This window comes from Henningerozyma blattae, chromosome 1 (genome assembly GCF_000315915.1).
Source record: "Henningerozyma blattae CBS 6284 chromosome 1, complete genome".
Taxonomy (NCBI): domain Eukaryota; kingdom Fungi; phylum Ascomycota; class Saccharomycetes; order Saccharomycetales; family Saccharomycetaceae; genus Henningerozyma; species Henningerozyma blattae.
This window is the reverse complement of record NC_020185.1, coordinates 1493445-1512718: the sequence shown is the minus strand read 5'-3', so window position 1 is coordinate 1512718 and position 19274 is coordinate 1493445. Positions and strand designations below refer to the sequence as shown.

The 19274-nt window shown below is 32.6% G+C and overlaps 8 protein-coding genes across 8 annotated transcripts; 4 read left to right on the top strand and 4 right to left on the bottom strand.

Annotated features, from left to right (window-relative positions):
• Positions 1 to 74: 74 nt before the first annotated feature.
• SNT2 (DNA-binding E3 ubiquitin-protein ligase SNT2) lies at positions 75 to 4448 on the top strand (the record flags this gene model as incomplete). Its single annotated transcript, XM_004177877.1, has 1 exon — positions 75 to 4448. The coding sequence occupies one exon, from the start codon at positions 75 to 77 to the stop codon at positions 4446 to 4448; it is 4374 nt and encodes a 1457-aa protein (XP_004177925.1).
• A 148-nt stretch (positions 4449 to 4596) lies between these two features.
• LEA1 (U2 snRNP complex subunit LEA1) lies at positions 4597 to 5307 on the bottom strand (the record flags this gene model as incomplete). Its single annotated transcript, XM_004177876.1, has 1 exon — positions 4597 to 5307. One exon carries the CDS (start codon positions 5305 to 5307, stop codon positions 4597 to 4599), a length of 711 nt encoding a protein of 236 aa, XP_004177924.1.
• A 741-nt stretch (positions 5308 to 6048) lies between these two features.
• THI6 (bifunctional hydroxyethylthiazole kinase/thiamine-phosphate diphosphorylase) lies at positions 6049 to 7671 on the top strand (the record flags this gene model as incomplete). The annotated part of the gene is made up of 1 exon (XM_004177875.1): positions 6049 to 7671. One exon carries the CDS (start codon positions 6049 to 6051, stop codon positions 7669 to 7671), a length of 1623 nt encoding a protein of 540 aa, XP_004177923.1.
• Positions 7672 to 8133: 462 nt separating this feature from the next.
• BMS1 (GTPase BMS1) lies at positions 8134 to 11640 on the top strand (the record flags this gene model as incomplete). The annotated part of the gene is made up of 1 exon (XM_004177874.1): positions 8134 to 11640. One exon carries the CDS (start codon positions 8134 to 8136, stop codon positions 11638 to 11640), a length of 3507 nt encoding a protein of 1168 aa, XP_004177922.1.
• Positions 11641 to 12243: 603 nt separating this feature from the next.
• Positions 12244 to 13054, bottom strand: SAR1 (Arf family GTPase SAR1; the record flags this gene model as incomplete). Its single annotated transcript, XM_004177873.1, has 2 exons — positions 12244 to 12788; positions 13030 to 13054. The coding sequence occupies 2 exons, from the start codon at positions 13052 to 13054 to the stop codon at positions 12244 to 12246; spliced, it is 570 nt and encodes a 189-aa protein (XP_004177921.1).
• A 438-nt stretch (positions 13055 to 13492) lies between these two features.
• Positions 13493 to 14146, bottom strand: TBLA0A06080 (60S ribosomal protein uL1; the record flags this gene model as incomplete). Its single annotated transcript, XM_004177872.1, has 1 exon — positions 13493 to 14146. The coding sequence occupies one exon, from the start codon at positions 14144 to 14146 to the stop codon at positions 13493 to 13495; it is 654 nt and encodes a 217-aa protein (XP_004177920.1).
• A 471-nt stretch (positions 14147 to 14617) lies between these two features.
• Positions 14618 to 15643, top strand: MRM2 (21S rRNA (uridine2791-2'-O) methyltransferase; the record flags this gene model as incomplete). The annotated part of the gene is made up of 1 exon (XM_004177871.1): positions 14618 to 15643. One exon carries the CDS (start codon positions 14618 to 14620, stop codon positions 15641 to 15643), a length of 1026 nt encoding a protein of 341 aa, XP_004177919.1.
• Positions 15644 to 15963: 320 nt separating this feature from the next.
• On the bottom strand, positions 15964 to 18887 carry SEC27 (coatomer subunit beta'; the record flags this gene model as incomplete). The annotated part of the gene is made up of 2 exons (XM_004177870.1): positions 15964 to 18612; positions 18870 to 18887. 2 exons carry the CDS (start codon positions 18885 to 18887, stop codon positions 15964 to 15966), a joined length of 2667 nt encoding a protein of 888 aa, XP_004177918.1.
• Positions 18888 to 19274: the final 387 nt, after the last annotated feature.

Sequence of the window (19274 nt, the reverse complement as noted above, 5' to 3'; positions counted from 1 at the left end):
TTCCTGCAAAAGTTCACCAAGGAGTTAATAATTTCAGGGATAATTATTACTTTAAAATCACTGTTAAGTAATTTATGTCTGAAGAAGAGTTGAACTATTCCCTAGAACAAAAAAGAGCTGACACAGCTGACACAGCTATTAAACTACAATCCAGCACTAGAGATAGAGATGATGAATTAGTTAAACAGATTCAACAACTAGAAAATACCCATCCAATTATAACACAATCAAATCAGGAAAATAATAGTAATTTAGCTGATATTGAAAATGACCTATCTCTTGATAAAATTCGTTATCAACAATACATGAGTTCACTGACATCATGGAATTTCATACCCAAACTACCCCCATCTTATAGAAAGGATAGCCGATTTTCAAATATTTTAGAATTAGAAGACGCCTTTGTCGATATTCAGAAGCAAGAATTATATGATGACGGACACCTTCTCTTGGCACAAAACGATACGATATATATACTCTCTGAACCAATTGGTGATCCGTATTATATTGGCCGAATTGTAGAATTTGTCTGCAAAGTGGCGTACATAGATAAAGTACAAGAAGCCCAAAAATATACCACTAAATTTCCTCCAAAATATTTCCAATTACGTATGAATTGGTTTTATAGACCAAGAGATATTAATAAAAATGTTACTGCTTTTGATCCACGGCTGCTCTATGCATCTTTACAAGAAGATCTTTGTCCAATTACTTCATTCAGAGGTAAATGCGTGGTATCACATAGAGAAGAAATTACAGAAGTATTGCCAAGCGTATCTGTGTCATACACTAGATCCAACTGCTTTTATTTTGACCAATTATATGATAAATATACTGCAAGATTTTACAATGTATGGTGCACAAACAAACTCTTAAACAGATTTAGCGAATCTTCATTCTTATATGCTTTAGCCAAACGCATTCATTACGTCTTTGCTGAAGATGATTACCCATTCGTTAATATTTTGAAAAAATATGTATTTCTAAATGTTAATAAGGAAGATAATCTAGTGGGAAAGAATTGTTGGGACAAACGATGTAGCGTATGTGGCGAATGGTGTTATAATAAAGAAAGCATAGCATGTATTAACTGTGGAGACTCCACTCATTTGCACTGCTTAACAGACTCCCAGAAGGCAGATGCAAACTTAGAAAAGCCATGGAATTGCTCTACATGTATTTGGAAGGATGATGACCCCTTAAAATACGAGAAACAAAAAATACAAAAGGAAAAAACGCAAACAGAATTTATTGAGAGCTCTAGATCTTATTTAAATACTCAGGCACTAGCGTCTATTTCGAAAGATGTCGAATACAATAAAGAAAATGGTCAGTTCCAATATGTGGGATCCTCACTAGTATCGCGCATGGGGGATATACTTGACGAACATGCATACATCCCTTTCCCATCTAAAGACCCAAGAATTGGATCACAATATCAATGGCTTAATCCTACAAACACTGATAACTGGAAAAAAATACCTTACACAGAAAATAGCCTTACTTTCGAAAGGGGAAGCGATTCTAATGAGAAAAATAGTACCAGTAAACTACTTTGGAAAATGAATAAAACCAAGATAAATGATCAACAATTACAAGATTACCTACATATTTGTAAGGAAAGATTCCCAGAGCTCCTAGATATACAGGCAGAATGTACAAATTTCATAGATAATGTGCTGCAAATTCTTATAGAAAATAATTATGATACTAAAAAATCTTTACATATTTGTAACGAAATATTGACAAGAAAATATCTTAAAGAACCAACGTTTAACATTGCTGAAGTTAATCGTTTCGAGAAGGCTATTAAGAAGTATGGGAAGAATTTGCAACTGGTTTGTAAAGAAGTTGAAACTCAACCTATGACTATGATTGTTAGATTTTATTATTTCTGGAAAAAAACTCCTTCAGGGAATGATATTTTAAGTAATTATAAGAGGAAAATAATGAATCAAAAGAGTACTAATTACCTTGAGTCACCATCTATTTCTGAACCTCATAAAAGAAAAAGTAGGAAGAGGCGCACTAGTAACGATGAACTTTCGTTAAGTCAGACAAGTGACGCCAATGATTGGGAATTGAAGTATATAGATGATTCTTCAATAGATACAGAATCAAGCTCCTTGTATACTCTCCATTTCAATTGCAGCTTTTGTAACTTAGACTATTCACCAATGTGGTATAAAGTAATTGGGCAGTTGGAAAATCAACAGACTAGTAGCAGAATGCATATTGGAATAAATGGAAACAATAAATTATCAAGTAAAAGCATATCTGAGGAGAAACCTGGCGTATTATGTATGAGATGTGCCAGACTATGGAGGAGATATGGTATCAAATGGCAAAATCCAGTGTCAGTATTATCAGCGCTTAATGTTTTCAAGAATGGCGATCTTTTTGAAGTCTTTAACAATTTTTTTTATGAAACAGATATCAATCATCTTTGCTCTTCACCAGAAAAAGCCCATGAAAATCGTATTGAATGGGAGTTGGTCCAGGATGCTGAATTAATTTCCAGACAACGTTTAGACATATGCATTGATCCCGAAGTTTTGAGGAAATTGAAGAGGATATCAAATAGTAATCATAAACTAATTTATAAAAAAGTCAAAAAGTATATGAAAAAGTATGACCATTACCCAGAAATTATGGAAAACGAGTTAGATAGTTACATAGAAAAGGTCAAAATCTCAGCAGCGAAGTCTGCACATGGAACTCATAATATCTTAAACGATAATCTAGAGAGCACTTTTTCACCTAGCAATGAGAACAGAACACCAGAACTGAACCATTCTGCAAATAGCAATCCTAATTCTATATCATATAGCACTTTATCGAGCTTTAACTCAATTAATGAGATTCTACAAGAATCCCAAGATACAGACTTAATGACAGGCTTACAGAGACAATACCCAAATGGCCCCAAAACCAATCTCTCTCATATTATTACAGTTAAAGGACCGAACAGCACTTTATTTGAAACTTCAGTTAACAGCCATACAAATATTGTAACTGTGGATGAATCTTTGCAAATGCATCTCGATTATTTGCTAAAATATGGTACTAAGGCAATTTTAAATAAGAGTGCAAATAATTTACCTAGTACTAAACGCAGAAAAGTCACCCAACCAAATGATAGTCAAAAAGTACGAGTAAATTTCTCTGACCGTGAAAATATTACAATTTCAACTTTCAACTCTGATTCACATATTGAACTTGATTCTTATAATAAGTTTAAACCATATTCCTTAGATGATAATACATACCTAAAATCTACCATTGAAAATAATTGTCAGATGAAATTCAATAATTTACAAACACATTCTACATGTGCAGTATGTTCAGGAGCATTTCGAAGTAATACCCTTCTAAAACTTACTTGCTATAACTGTAATTTATGCGTTCATCCAAATTGTTATGGCGTATACTTGTCTGAAAATATGACAAATCAAAAGGAATTAGAGCAGTATTTATGGCGTTGTGATCCATGTTCATCATCTTCTGATTTAACATCTTCAACATATAGGCAATGCATGTTGTGCAATAATAAAACCATGAATCCAACCTTAAATGAAACTAATAAGATAGCAACTTATCAAAATGCTCTAAAGCAAACTATTCAAGGTTCATGGTGTCATGTTTTATGTGCAGTTTTTAACGAGAAAATAAAGTTTGTTAATACGAAAGAATTAAAACCTATTACTAGTGCTGAAACAGTTTTACAGGACCACTCTAATCAAATATGCAAAGAATGTTCAGTTATAGGAGGAGGTCTTATTAAGTGCTCGGTATGTGACACAACTGTTCATGCTAGCTGTGCAAGAAAGAATAATAAATATTCGATGGGATTTTTTAAAGAATATTTAATTAATGGAACTGCAAATAATCAGAAGACATTGTATGATCCACTACAAAAAAGTCACTATGTTTTAAAACCGGAAATATACTGTGATACCCACATAGATTCGTTCCAACTATTGAAAGACACTGTTTTGTTTGAAATTGATGATATTCCTCATGATGAAACAAGAACATATTTACAAATTTATTGCGACACTTACAAAGATTCTAAATTTGAAAATATAATGAATGATAGACAATATGATCTTGGATTATTAAAATCTGAAGAAAGTTCTGTTGTACATAACAAGTTTTCGTTACCAAATAATAACATCGAAAGAATAAAAAGTATCCTAGAACAAAATATACAACTTTCTGATAATCATGAGAACTTTCAGTGGTGCAACAATAACTTGCAACATTTTACATGTAATCACCGCGATTATGATAATGAACTACATACTGAATATAGTTCTATTATACCTACTAAAGTAAACCGTAAGTTAATATCGCATGGGCCATTAAGAACGCTGCTAAATGGTCTCAATAATAGGTGGCTTAATGATGATATTTATGAGTTATTAGCGAATAGATCAGACACTTAAGGGCTATAGGCTACCATATCTAATTCACTATGGATTAAGTTTTTCAGCAGAATATTTCCTAATGGAATCCTAATAAAGTTATCCCAATAATATATTAAAGTGGATATATATAAATATATATATAGTATTATATAATAATATAAGAAGTTTAAATTCCACCTGCTAACAACTTCTCTAATCTATCTATTTCCTCCAAAGAAGTGGCATTAATTAATTGCAACTTTAGTTCTTTTTTTCTTTCATCCGTCATTTTGTGCACGACATGTTGCATGAGCTCCAGAGACTTATCTTCAGATATTGCTTTAGAATCAGCCTGTAGTTGGTGTGAAACTTGTTTCAGTTTTATTGTGCCATCTTTAACTGCATTTCTTTCATCTTGAGTGATTTTGGTGAAATCTAAAATTTGTAAACTAGGTAATAAAGTCAGTATATATGTCCTATAACCTTCTAGATGACATATCTGGTTACCCCTTAGCGAAAGGTTTGTGATGGTTTTTGGTGCATGTTGTAATCCGTTAACTTGATCTAGTGTAGTAATACCATTGTTTGACAATACCAAGTTATTGAGATTAGACGGTAGGAGTCTCCCATCAATAGTTCGTATTCTATTTCTCGCTAGAAGTAAAGTGTGTAAAGATTTATGATTTCTTAGATTTGGAAGAACTGTTAAACTATTGTTCGTCAGATCGAGAATGTTTGTAGAAGGAGCTAAAGAAGCTAAACTTGTATTCATTGTTGCAGAATCAGACTCAAGGTCTAAATCTCTCAGAATCACACATTTATCAACATCAAATGTGCCATCGAAAAAGTCTACACCATATGATGGTGCATCGATTATAGTACTTGGTGTGAATTTCATTAGTTTATTATGATAGTATTTTCAAGTAGTCTTTTCATCTTTTTTTGTACTAAACAGTATGTAGATATACATGCATCAGTATATACTCTAAGAGGTATTTTCTAATAATAGTCTAAAATTTCACGAATTCCGTCCGACTATTTATTGACCTTTTTCAGTGTGCGAAAATGTGGATTTAGCATTCAGTTAACTGAAGTCCTATTGCAACTAACAAGACAATGCCTATTCCTCAAACTATTTGTTTCTTGCGGTTGAAGTGGCTGCCAATTGCTCTAGTGTTTATATATGCTTTTTAATATTGTATCAGGCTAATGTTGTCTCTCACTTAAAAGACACTGAACTCATCTATGCCACAAGATATATACACTTCTATCCTTTTTAATATTACAAGTTTCTACGGCACAATCTGTAGGAACTATTATATATATTATCTGTAAACAATGTGATCGACTATATCCATCCTTGGTTTACAAACTGAATAGACTTTTTTGACGTTACAGTGAATAAATCTTTCTCCCGACCGAGAAATTGAAAATTCAGTAGGCGATGAGTAGGAAGTATTTTATTGAGACTCACACCATAAAGGTTTCGTGTTCTATTGGCTGATGAGAGAAATAATATATAAAGATGAATCAACAGGAATATTACACCTCTTACAGAAGGTATAACCGAAAATTTAACTTCAATTGAAGTGACAGATCTCAAAAGTTCCTGCATTAAATAACTGTTAAATTCTCAAGAATGGTATTCCCAAAAGACAAAGTTGATTACTCCCTTTATTTAGTCACAGACTCTGGTATGCAACCAGAAGGCACAACTTTATACTCACAAGTTGAAGCTGGTTTACAAAACGGTGTAACTCTTGTTCAAATACGTGAAAAAGATTGTGAGACTATAGATTTCATTAAAGAAGGTATCGCTATTAGAAAATTATGCACTAAATACAATGTTCCATTAATTATCAACGACCGTATTGATGTTGCATTGGCCATTGATGCAGATGGTGTTCATGTTGGCCAAGAAGATATGCCAATTCCACTTGTAAGAAAAATTGTGGGACCAGATAGAATCATCGGTTGGAGTGTAGGTAAAGCTGAAGAAGTTAAACAATTGGCGGAATGGGGTCCAGATTATGTTGATTACATTGGTGTCGGTACAATTTTCCCTACATTAACCAAGAAGAATCCAAAGAAGTCTCCTATGGGACCACAAGGTGCCATTAAAGTCTTAGATGCTTTAGAAACTTACAACGCTACCTGGTGTAAAACTGTAGCAATCGGTGGTTTACATCCAAATAATATTCCAAGAGTTCTTTATCAATGTGTATCATCTAATGGTAAAAGAGCTTTAGATGGTATTTCATTAGTGAGTGATATTATGGCTTCCAAGAATGCTGCTGGTAGTGCAAAAATCTTACGTGATCTAATTAATGGAACATCATTTAAATACGTCCCAAACTCTTTAGTTTCAACTAAAAACTTACCAACTACCAATGATATGGCTGACATTATTAAGACCGTAAGTAAGAATCGTCCATTAGTGCAGCATATTACAAACAAAGTTCATTATAATTTCGGTGCAAATGTTACTTTAGCTCTAAATTCTTCACCAATTATGTCAGAAATTGAATCTGAGGTTGGCGAGCTTTCTCTAATTCCATATGCTACACTATTATTAAATACTGGTACAATTGCTCCAATAGATACTGTTAAGAGTGCTTTAAGAGCATACAATGACGCAAAGAGACCTATTGTATTTGATCCAGTTGGTTATAGCTCTACTACTACAAGATTGGTCTTAAATGATACTTGTCTATCTTTTGGCCAATATGCCTGTGTTAAGGGTAACTCAAGTGAAATTCTATCACTAGCAAACTTATCGACAGAAAAGATGAAAGGAGTAGATGCTTCAAGTGACAATATGGACCTATCATTATTAATTAAAGCGACAAAGGCAGTAGCTTTCCAATTCAAAACTGTAGTAGTATGTACTGGTGAAACTGATGTTATTGCTGATGGTACTAATTCAGGTGATTACCAGTTATCTAAAGGAACAGGTAATATACCAGATGATTTAATGTGTGTTACTGTTAACGGCGGTCCAATCCCAATTATGGGGGATATAACTGCCAGCGGTTGTTCTCTTGGCTCTACAATTGCCAGTTTAGTTGGTGGTTCCGATACACATAGTCTTTTCTACTCTGTCATTACTGCAGTAGCTCTTTATAAAGCTGCAGGTAAACTAGCATCAACTCGCTGCAAAGGCAGTGGCTCTTTCCATGTGGAATTGATTGATGCTTTGTATGAATTATCCCATAATGTAGATCCAACTAAATGGGATGTTAAGATTTCCGCTTCAAAGTAGTTAACAATTAATGTATATGCGCCATCTTTCTATTATATCTAAACACTGTATAATTCTTTATGTAAATCAATGAACAGTTCTATAAAATAAACTGACCTATTTTACAGTCAAAATATCTTTTTAAAAAGCCAGTATATATTATGTACCAGCAATATTATATTAAAAAAAATATTTATTAACATATAGAAATATTATAATAGCTTTCCATTATGTTTGTATAAAATAGTATTTTTAATTTTACTAATAATTTTTTTTAATTATTTCGTGACGCCTACATTCCGACATGAAAATTTTTTAAATACCGAATTAGATAGCCACCTAGCTCATCGCTTTCTATCTCATCACTTTAATAAAAAGAATATTTTTTCAAGTATAATAATTACCAAATATTATACATTGAAACCTACAGCTGAAGTTATTAATAAAAGACATTTTTATAGAGTATCATCTAAGAGACTCAAAATGTCAACAATTGAGCAGAGTAACAAAGCTCATAGAAAGACTAAAGAGAAAAATACTGCCAAAAAGAAGCTTCACACTCAAGGTCACAATGCTAAAGCCTTTGCTGTTGCCGCTCCTGGTAAGATGGCTAGGACTATGCAACGTTCAAGTGATGTTAATGAAAGGAAATTACATGTTCCTATGATTAACCGTACACCAGATGATGATCCTCCTCCAGTTATTGTAGCCGTAGTTGGACCACCGGGCACTGGTAAAACTACTTTGATTAAGTCTTTAATTAGAAGATTGGCCAAGACTACCCTATCTGAAATTAATGGTCCTGTTACTGTTGTTTCTGGTAAGCGTAGAAGATTAACATTTATTGAGTGTCCAGCTGATGATTTGAACTCTATGGTTGATATAGCTAAAATTGCAGATTTAGTATTGTTATTGATAGATGGTAATTTTGGTTTCGAAATGGAAACTATGGAATTTTTAAACATAGCACAACACCATGGTATGCCTCGTGTTTTAGGTGTCACTACTCATTTGGATTTATTCAAATCTCAATCAACACTAAGAGCCTCTAAAAAAAGATTAAAGCACAGATTTTGGACTGAAGTTTACCAAGGTGCCAAATTATTCTATTTATCAGGTGTCATAAATGGTCGTTATCCAGATCGTGAAATTTTAAATTTAGCAAGGTTTATCTCTGTTATGAAATTTAGACCGTTAAAATGGAGAAATGAACATCCTTATTTATTAGCTGATCGTTTTACTGATTTAACACACCCTGAATTAATCGAAAAAGAAGGTATCCAAGTTGATCGTAAAGTAGCCTTATATGGGTACTTGCATGGTACCCCATTACCATCAGCTCCAGGTACAAGAGTTCATATCCCTGGTATTGGTGATTTTTCTGTGGCCCAAGTTGAAAAGCTACCAGATCCTTGTCCAACTCCATATTTCCAGCAAAAATTGGATGAGTATGAACGTGAAAAAATGAAAGAAGAAGGATCTGCCGCTAAGACAACTACTAGAAGGAGAAAGAGATTGGATGATAAAGATAAGATCATATATGCACCAATGTCTGATGTTGGTGGTGTTTTAGTCGATAAAGATGCAGTGTATATAGATGTCGGTAAGAAAAATGAAGGGCCAAGTTTTGTTCCAGGTGAAGAAAAGGGTGAAGGTGAAAAATTAGTAACTAGTTTACAAGCCGCTGAAAAAAGTATTGCTGAAAAATTTGATGGTGTCGGTTTACAATTATTTAGTTCAAGTAAAGAAATTCACTCAGTAGAAAACGATGATGATGAGGAGGAGGAAGACGAAGAGGAGGATGAATCCAATGCTAAGAATACTGGTAGATCTTCTTTAAGACGCCCTAAAATACATGGCAAATCTGTTCAAGAAGCTGACGCAGATGTTGATAATTTACCAAGTGACGATGAAGAAGACCTTAGCCAGGATAGGGAACCTGATACTGTTGAAATTGATTTCGGTGAATCAAATAGAAATGAGAAATTAGCTTTAGAAACTGATTCTGAATTTGAATTAAGTGACCATGACAACGAATCTTGGCAACGTAATTCTGCTAGTAAATTAAAGGCTCTCAACGGAGACCGTAGAAGATGGGATATCGCTAAACTTATTTACATGAACAATATTTCTCCTAATGATTGTATTAAAAGATGGAAGGGAGAAGACGTAGACGAAGACCACGAAAGTGAAATTGAAGAAGAAGAAGAAGATTTCTTCCAAAAAAGAAATGGCACTGCTTCTAATGAAAAAGATGCCCATGAAGGTGATTTAGAAACATTTAAACCATATTTTGAAACATTAGATAGATTAATGCAAAAGTGGAAAAAAACAGATTTACTTAAGGATAGATTTATTGGTAAGCCAGCATTTAGTAATGAGGATGACGCAGCTGCTGAAGAAAATAATGATGATGACGAAGAAGTATATGGTGACTTTGAAGATTTGGAAGCTGCAGGCGATGATGCTTCTGAAATTAATAATAACGATGGAGAGAGTGAAAATGGTGAAGATGAAGCCAACGATAGTGATGATTCTTTTGCTGATTTTGACAAAGAAGAAGTAAAAGATATGACAGTTAGCGAAGAACGTGAAATGAATGCCAGCAAGAAAGAAAAATTACGTTTACAATTCGAATTAGAAGAGGGTGAAAATTTCAAAGAAGACGATCCCGATAACGAATATGATACTTGGTATGAATTACAAAAAGCTAAAATTGCTAAACAACTGGATATTAATAATACAGTCTATGAAAATATGACATTAGAACAAAGACAAAAAATTGAAGGGTTTAAAGCTGGTTCATATGTTAGAATTGTTTTCGAAAAAGTTCCAATGGAGTTTATCGAAAATTTTGATCCAAAATATCCAATTGTTGTTGGTGGTCTATTACCTACAGAAATGAAGTTTGGTATTATTAATGCAAGACTTAGAAGACATCGTTGGCACAAGAAAATCTTAAAAACTAATGATCCGCTAGTTTTATCCTTAGGTTGGAGAAGATTCCAAACACTGCCTGTTTATACCACAAGCGATTCTAGAACAAGAAATAGATTATTGAAGTATACACCAGAACATACCTACTGTACGGCTAGTTTCTACGGTCCCTTATGTTCTCCAAATACTCCATTTGTTGGTATTCAAATCGTTGCTAATAGTGATACTACAGGTAATTTCAGAATTGCTGCCACTGGTATTGTTGAAGAAATTGATGCCACAGTGGAAATTGTGAAGAAATTGAAATTAATAGGTTATCCATATAAAATTTTCAAAAATACAGCATTCATCAAGGATATGTTTTCAAGTGCTATGGAAGTTGCAAGATTTGAAGGTGCACAAATTAAAACGGTTTCAGGTATTCGTGGTGAAATTAAGAGAGCATTATCGAAACCTGAAGGTCATTTCAGAGCCACTTTTGAAGATAAAATTTTATTAAGTGATATTGTTATATTGAGATCGTGGTATCCTGTTCATATTAAACGTTTCTACAATCCAGTTACATCATTATTAATGAAGCAAAAGACTGAATGGAAAGGTGTTAGGTTGACAGGTCAAATTAGAGCAGAAAAGGGCATAGCAACACCACTGAACCCTGATAGTGCCTATAAGAAGGTTGAACGTGTAACCAGGCATTTCAATGGGTTAAAGGTTCCTAAATCTATTAGGGAAGATTTACCATACAAATCTCAAATTGTTCAAATGAAACCACGCAAGGATAAAACTTATTTACAAAAGAGAGCTGTTGTTTTAGGTGGTGAAGAAAAGAAAGCAAGAGCATTTATGCATAATATTTTAACGTTATCTAAAGATAAAGAGAATAAGAGGAAAGATAAGAAATCCGAACAAAGAAAGGAAAGATTAAAGAAGTTAGCCAAATTGGAAGAATCCAAAGTCCAAAAGGATAAGGAGAAGAAGAAAGAATATTTTGCCAAGAATGGTAGAAAGAGATCAGCTAGTGATGATGCTGGTGGGTCTCGTAAAAGAAGATAAGCTTTGTAGCAATCTCATGGGAAATTTTATATATACTTTTTATAGCATACATGTATAATAATAATATTAATATTACTAGCACTAGATTCATCTTATAATAACTTACTATTTATTGAAAAAAAAGACTAAAAGATTAATTATTACTAGTTTTTTTTTTCTCACAAAAACTTATTTACTCTATAAAAAGTTAAGAGTAAATAAATAGATAATTATATCATTAATATAAAATAGATTGTACAAAGCCCATACAAAATTAATTTACACATTAAATAGAATTTCATTTATGCAGATGCTTATTTAATATGGAGGGGATTCTTATCTATCAACTAATAATGGAATATTGAAGATAAGAGGAAGAAATGATGGCAATCATGAAGTAGTGATATTAAATAGTATGAGTTTAATCGGTGAATCCGAATTGTATAATCTTTGGAAATCAAGGTGTATTATTATTATTATTAGTATTAGTAGTAGTAGTAGTAGTAGTAGTAGCAGTAGTAGTAGTAGTAGTAGTTGTTGTTGTAGTAGTAGTTGTAGTAGTAGTATTTATTTATTTTTATCTCATGAACCACAGTATCAATAAAGCATCACAATTTTAATCATTTAAATATATTGAGATAACCATTGGAAAGCTTCTGCGTAACCATCTCTCATAACGACAGAACACATGAATAATTCAACAGGTCTTTGGCCTTCAACTCTAACTGAGCCTGTAGTTGACATTAGACCTAAAGCAGAACGCAATTCAGCTTCAGAGACAGCATTTGGAGAGTCAATCTTGTTACCTAGAATAACGAATGGAACATCTTTCAATTCAGCAATGTTGAATAATTGATCTAATTCAACACGAGCTTCATCAAATCTTTCTGGGTCAGCAGCATCGACTAAAAAGACAATACCGTTAACTTCTGGGAAATAATCCTTCCATAAACGACGAGCTTGAATATGACCACCTAAATCGAATGTAGTGAATTTAATGTTACCAATGGCCAATTCTTCAGAGGTTGGATGCCACGTTGGTTGTAAAGTAGCTAATCTATCATTCTTTAGCATATGCAATAAGGTAGTCTTACCAGCGTTATCTAAACCTAAGAACAAAAGTTTACCATGCTTATTCCATAAACCTAAAGAGGCTAAAATATCTCTAACTGTGACAACGATTTCAAAATATTATTGAAAAAATATCATAATGTACGATGTGATAAGTACTGATATCTCTTCGAATTAAAAAAAGAATTGTTAGTAACATTGTTGTAATATTTCATAAAAATAGAATTTACTTCATGTCAAATAACAAAGATATCTTTGCTTTTGGCAGACTATTTATTCTTTTATTTTTGTCGAACACGTAAATTCGAGTTAATAAAGAAACGTAACGTAAACACATACACCAACCAAATAAATCGTAAGCCATCTTTCTTTATGTTTTGTCTAGTGAAGTAATATAGAGGTATAAATATATAGTAGATCTTAACAATCTTTTTTTTTCACAAGCCAAGATCCTTATTCTGTACCTTTAAAAAAAGATTTTGAGATTTATTCAGCCCAAGTATTTTTTAATTTTTTTCTAGCTATTATTATTATTAGCGAAGAAATTACCAAATCAACAAACTGCCAACAAATTGATTTCCACAAAACAATGGTAAAGACGGGTAATTTTAAAATCTCGAAATTTGGAAAAACACGCTTCGTATAGAGCTTTATAGAATGAAATTAGTTTTTAGACATACATAATTATATATAGATTTAATAGTTGCCTACATGTGAATTAAATATATGCTAGAAAATGGTAGTAATTAGCTAAAGGAAATACAAAATATAATTCGAGGATGTGAATTACAAGTTAATTCGATTAGTATAATCTGAAAGCTGGACCCATGGTAGATTTGATAACCAAGGAACCAACGTTTTGCCAGTTCTTCTTCAACAAAGAGACCAAGAAGTTAACAGCCATCAAGACTTGGTTAACTAAAGCGTCTTCTTCCATTTCGACGTTACCAACAGCGACAGCCAAACATAAGACCTTCTTCAATTGGAACTTGATGGTAGATCTAACATCAGTGACCTTACCGTACAAATCATCGTTGTGAGAAACTGGGGTTGGGAACTTACCAGCCTTGGATAATTGAGGACCCAATAATCTTGGAACTTGCTTAATCAAGACATCAGAAGCAATGAAAGCATTGTACTTCTTGGACAATTTCTTAATCAATTTCTTGTTCTTGTTCAATTTCTTCAAGTCATCAACAGACATGGCATCAACACCACAGGACTTAGCTCTGTCAACATCGAAAGCATCACCGAAGATACAGACGGACATGTTTGGTCTTGGGCAGACTGGTAATTTCAAAGAACCAGAGAAACGCTTGTCTCTTTGAGGGTCATAGTTCTTCAAACCAACTTGTAATTCAACGGTTTCCAAGAAGTTTCTCTTCTTGGTTTCGTTGGAATATTTCAATAATTCCTTGATGTGTTCTCTGACTTGGGAAGAAGTGATCTTAGACATCTTTGCTTATTCACCCTTTTAAAAAAAAAAGCATTCTAAAATATACTGTAAAATAATATATATAGAATAAATATATCAAAGCTTTTTTTTTATTACTTTTATTATTCTTTCTCATTCAACAGATGAAGAAATCGAGAACCTCTAACAAAATGTTTCAAGGTTAAGATTCCTATTTCGAATGCCAGTTTCGAATTTTCCAACTTTGATGATTCTTAATTTAAATTTTTCATTCCTGCTGGCTTTGCGATGCGTCACTGAAAAAAAAAAAAAATTTTTTTTGAAAAACTGAATTTATGGTGCACGGATGTCATCAATTTTAAAAATGCTGATTTAATAACATTTAATATAATAGTCATTATCCAATAATAGTTTATATAATAAGGGTATTTCGAGTTATCCTAAAATGGAAAATACAATATGTAAAGGAATCTTTTATTTGTTTTACTATTAGTAACTCAAATATCCTCAGAAATGTTTACTTTTAGGTTTCATTCAACCCCTAGATTTACTCTTCAAGGATTATGTCTCATTAGATCGAAGTCCTCATCTGCAAGTAACAATAAATGGTTAAAGAGGCAGTCAAATGATGTTTATACTAAAACTGCAAAATCTCAGAACTTACGATCTAGGGCAGCCTTCAAATTGATGGAGATAGATGACCACTATCATCTTTTCCATAAGAACAAAGAGCAACGCATCTTGGATTTGGGTTTCGCACCTGGTGCTTGGTCTCAAGTGGCAAGACGAAGAACGTCTGATAAATCTCTTATTATTGGTGTAGATATCTTGCCGTGTGAGCCACCTCCGGGAGTTACATCAATTCAAGCTAACATCTTATCTCAGAAGACCTTGCAACTCATAAGATTATACTTCTCAAAACATTTTGAATTAAATAAACATTATCCTCATCTTACACACGAGAATGGTTATTTCAATCACACCATCAATGAATTGGAACAAAAAAAATTAGAAAATGAGCAAGCATCTTATAGAGAGGTATTCTCAAATATTAATGCAAAGGAGATTGAAACCTTAAATAAGCCAAATTTTGATACGAATAAGAATTCTAATGATGAAAATCCTATAAATAATAACAACAACAATATAGTCGATAAATTCCCTATCGATTTAATTATTAGTGATATGTATGAACCTTGGCCACAAAATTTTTTATCTAGTAGCAGATTTACTAACAATGTCTTACGTAGGCTGGCAAATACTTCAGGTGTAGCTATAAGAGATCACTTACAATCAGTTGATTTATGTGATGCTGCATTGGTGACAGCAATTGAATTGTTGAAGCCAAATGGTTCATTTCTTTGTAAAATGTATACTGGGAAAGAAGATCAATTATTCCAAAATAGAATGAAAAAAGTTTTTAATAAAGTTTCTAGAATTAAGCCACTCTCATCTAGAAGCGAATCAAAAGAAATATATTTCATCGGTATGAAAAAAAGGAAACTAATAGATAAATTAGACGTTTTTAACGCTAATTAAGTTAAATTTCTCAAACCTAATACATTTAATGTCCCACATTTATAAACATTCTAAATAATATTCCAAAAAAATAAAAAACAGACTGTACGCCGTCTAAATGATAGAAAAATATAGAATATATGTATATATGTATTATATACGAGATTCATATTCCAGTATTTGAACCATTTTTTCAAGTTATATTAATTTTTATTTTTAATTCTTTAATATGATTGTTAATATTTGTAGAGCTTCTAAATATACATATTGATTAGTTTGGATATATTAATAATTGTTTATATAAAAGATGTAAGTATGGTTAGTACCTCCTAATGGAGTATCTATTCATCGCTTTTTATAGTGTCAACTCCATTGACAGTAGCAGCGTTGGTAGCTACCTCGACATCTTGCTGAGCATCTTCAACCTTAGCTTCAACAAACTCTTCATCAGCTAGCTCCTTAGTTTTCTTCTCTACTGCTGGTGCTGGAGCTTCTTCTTTTATAGGTACTTCAGTTGGTTCTGCTTTAGAAACTGTACTATCCAAATCAATTAACGGACTGCTATCTTTAGCTTCACCTGGCACTAATAATCTCTCAGCAATCGATGTTTTACCAACAACGACTAATTTTTCTTTCCATTGCTCAACTAATTTATTTATATCATCTTGGTTTCCAACTCCATAGGTTAAAGAAAGAACAGCTGCTTCAGAAATTCTATCACTTTTTACTAATAAATCTCTAGCTTTAGCAAGGTCGCCAGCAGTCCAATAAGCGTTAAATGAAAGATTATATTTACCAGCTTTTTCAGCTTTTTCTCCTACACTTATTAAACCTTCTTTATTTTTAAATGATGAATATAATAAAAATAAAGAATCTAAATCATTGGCCCTACTGAACGCATCAATGGCTAATTGAAAATGGAATTTCTTTAAAGCAGCATCACCCAATGATCTCCACTTTAATTCTTGATCATTGTTCTGTAAAAGCTCATTTGCTAATGTTAGATCGCCAACGATCAATGCTAATTCGAATTTTTGTTCGTTATCTGGGGAAATCTGTAAGGCTTCATTATAAAATTCTTGGCCTTCTAAAAACCTAGATATTTTCAATAATGTATCTCTATCTTCAATATTTGGTAATATGGTTTCCATGGCTTCATCTAATTCGCCTCTTAATGTCAATGTTTGGAATTCTAGCACATCTAAAGAAACTACATGTCCGTAGACATGTACTTCTCTATCAGCCAAATATACTTTATTATCACGAGGAATATAGCCTAATAAGTACATTTCCTTGGCAAAATGAGCTAAGTTATAAGTCTTACCACCAACAAAATAATTTAATCTATTGGTTTCAGTTGTAAAGATGAAAACATCACCAACCCATTTACCTGATGTGACAGTTTCATTTATTTCATATAAAACTTCGAATGCTTCTTCGGCACCTTCTTCTTCATTAACTTGGCCATTTTGCAATGCCTCTTGATAGTTATTACTGTTGTATAGAAGGGCGTAGCCACGGGCACCATCTTCTGGTGTTTCATCTGCATTTGTGATCATTAATAATTCACCATTATCAGACCAGAATATATCTTTCGCAAAGACATCAATTCTTCTTACTAAGTTACTAGTTTCCCAATCGTAAAATAAGGTAAACCCATCAGCCTTAATACCAAGTAAGGAACCTGAAAATAATTGATCGACTTTGAATGGGATATCAATATTCCATGATGTAACTTGCTTGAAGTTTTTAAAGTAGTTAATTTGATTACTATCATCTAAAATAGCAAAACTATCAGCATCCGGCCCCCATACAAAATCTTTACACTTACCAAAGGATTTGTTTCTCCATGCTAATGCGGAATAAATGACGTATTCGCCATCACCTACAACAGCAACAAATCTACCATTTCTGGAGTGGATTAATTTTTGAGGGAAAACATCTACTGAACCTAATTCTTTTGTTTGTAATGGTAATGGTTCATCATCTTCAATACCTTCATTGCCTCTAATGACGGCAGTGAAAATATCAGAAGCTGAAGAGTTCTTACCACCTGACCAAACTAATTTACCAACTGGGTCTAGGGATAAAGTAGGAGTATCATTACCTAAAGCCAAAACTGAGAAACCGTTATCAAAACCAGCAGCGATATAATTCTTTTTACCAGTTGGATGAGTGGCAACACACCAAGCTCTTTCTAGTCCAAGGTTCATTGTCTTTAAAACTTTATAAGTGGTTGAACTCCATAATTTGACTGTACCATCCTCTGACCCGGAGACGATGATTGGTAAAGATGGATGAAATACAGCAAATGAGACGTTAGACATATGACCCTCTAAAGTGGCAACACAGGATTTAGTTTGATAGTCCCAAATTTTCACTGAGAAATCATCTGAAGACGTGATCAAATATGGCTTATCAGGTAGAGGATAATAATCAACATAATTTACACCCTTTTCTTGTCCAGTAGTTAATGTAAAATTTGGACTAGATTGGCCTAATGACCAAACTTTGACTGTACGATCTAAACACCCAGAGGCAAATGTGCTTGGATCTTTAGGATTGAAAGCCACAGACATAACGAAATGTTCATGACCTTCGAATGTTTGTTCTAAAGCCCAATTTTTTTCCCAATTCCATAACTTAACGGTCAAATCATCACTACCAGATAAAACATATGGTTTAGTTGGATGGACAGCAATGGAACGAATATAATCAGGGTGAGCTTCAAAATCAGAAACTTTTTCACCTGTATTATAATTGAAAATTCTAATTCTAAAATCATCACTACCAACTACAATCCAATTTTTTCTTGCAATAAATCTACCACTTCTTACTGGAGTTTCTGTTACTTGAATGCTTCTTACTTCTGTTTCTGTTTCATAATTCCAAATTTCAATACGGCCTGAATATAATGTTGTTAAAACCCATGGTTCAACTGGATGAAAGTCAATTCCTTTGACTCTATCTGATCTACTAGTGAATGTTTTCTGTTTTTAAAATAAATAAATAAATAATCAAAAAAAAGAATAAACGTTAAATCAATTTAAACATAATTTATGAATTAAAAACGATTGTTAGTAATTGTGATTTAAAGAATAAGTTATTGAGAATTGTTATATTTTAAATGATCAATTGAAACCATTAAATCATATACGAAATAGGAACCTTGCTGAAAGTCCTTGAAACAAAAAAGTATATGAAGCAATCCTCATAAAGTCGAACGTTTAAACGCGTAAAAACATACAGTAATATCCAATTTCATGTTGGACTTCTATTGGTATTTTTAATACTTAATATTGAGACCCTTTAATTTTTTTTTTTCTTCTAATTAATACATACTGTTTTGAGTGAATCTCTTTATTTTACCAAAATATTCAAACACGAATCACCATATTCACGGCCCCCAATACTAAAACTAAGTGTTATTTTAGAATTTCAAATTTCAAAATTTCACCTTCGGGATCGTTTTACACGAAGCCAAAAACTGAAAAAAAAAATATACTGAAAACAAATTAAGGCGATTCTGATTAATAAAAAAGGTAATAATAATTCAAACAGCACAATAAGATAGAAAAGCACTAAAAAAAGATTTTTTTAATGATTAAATAAGCATTGATGAATATATTTATTAACGTGTATGATATTAAAA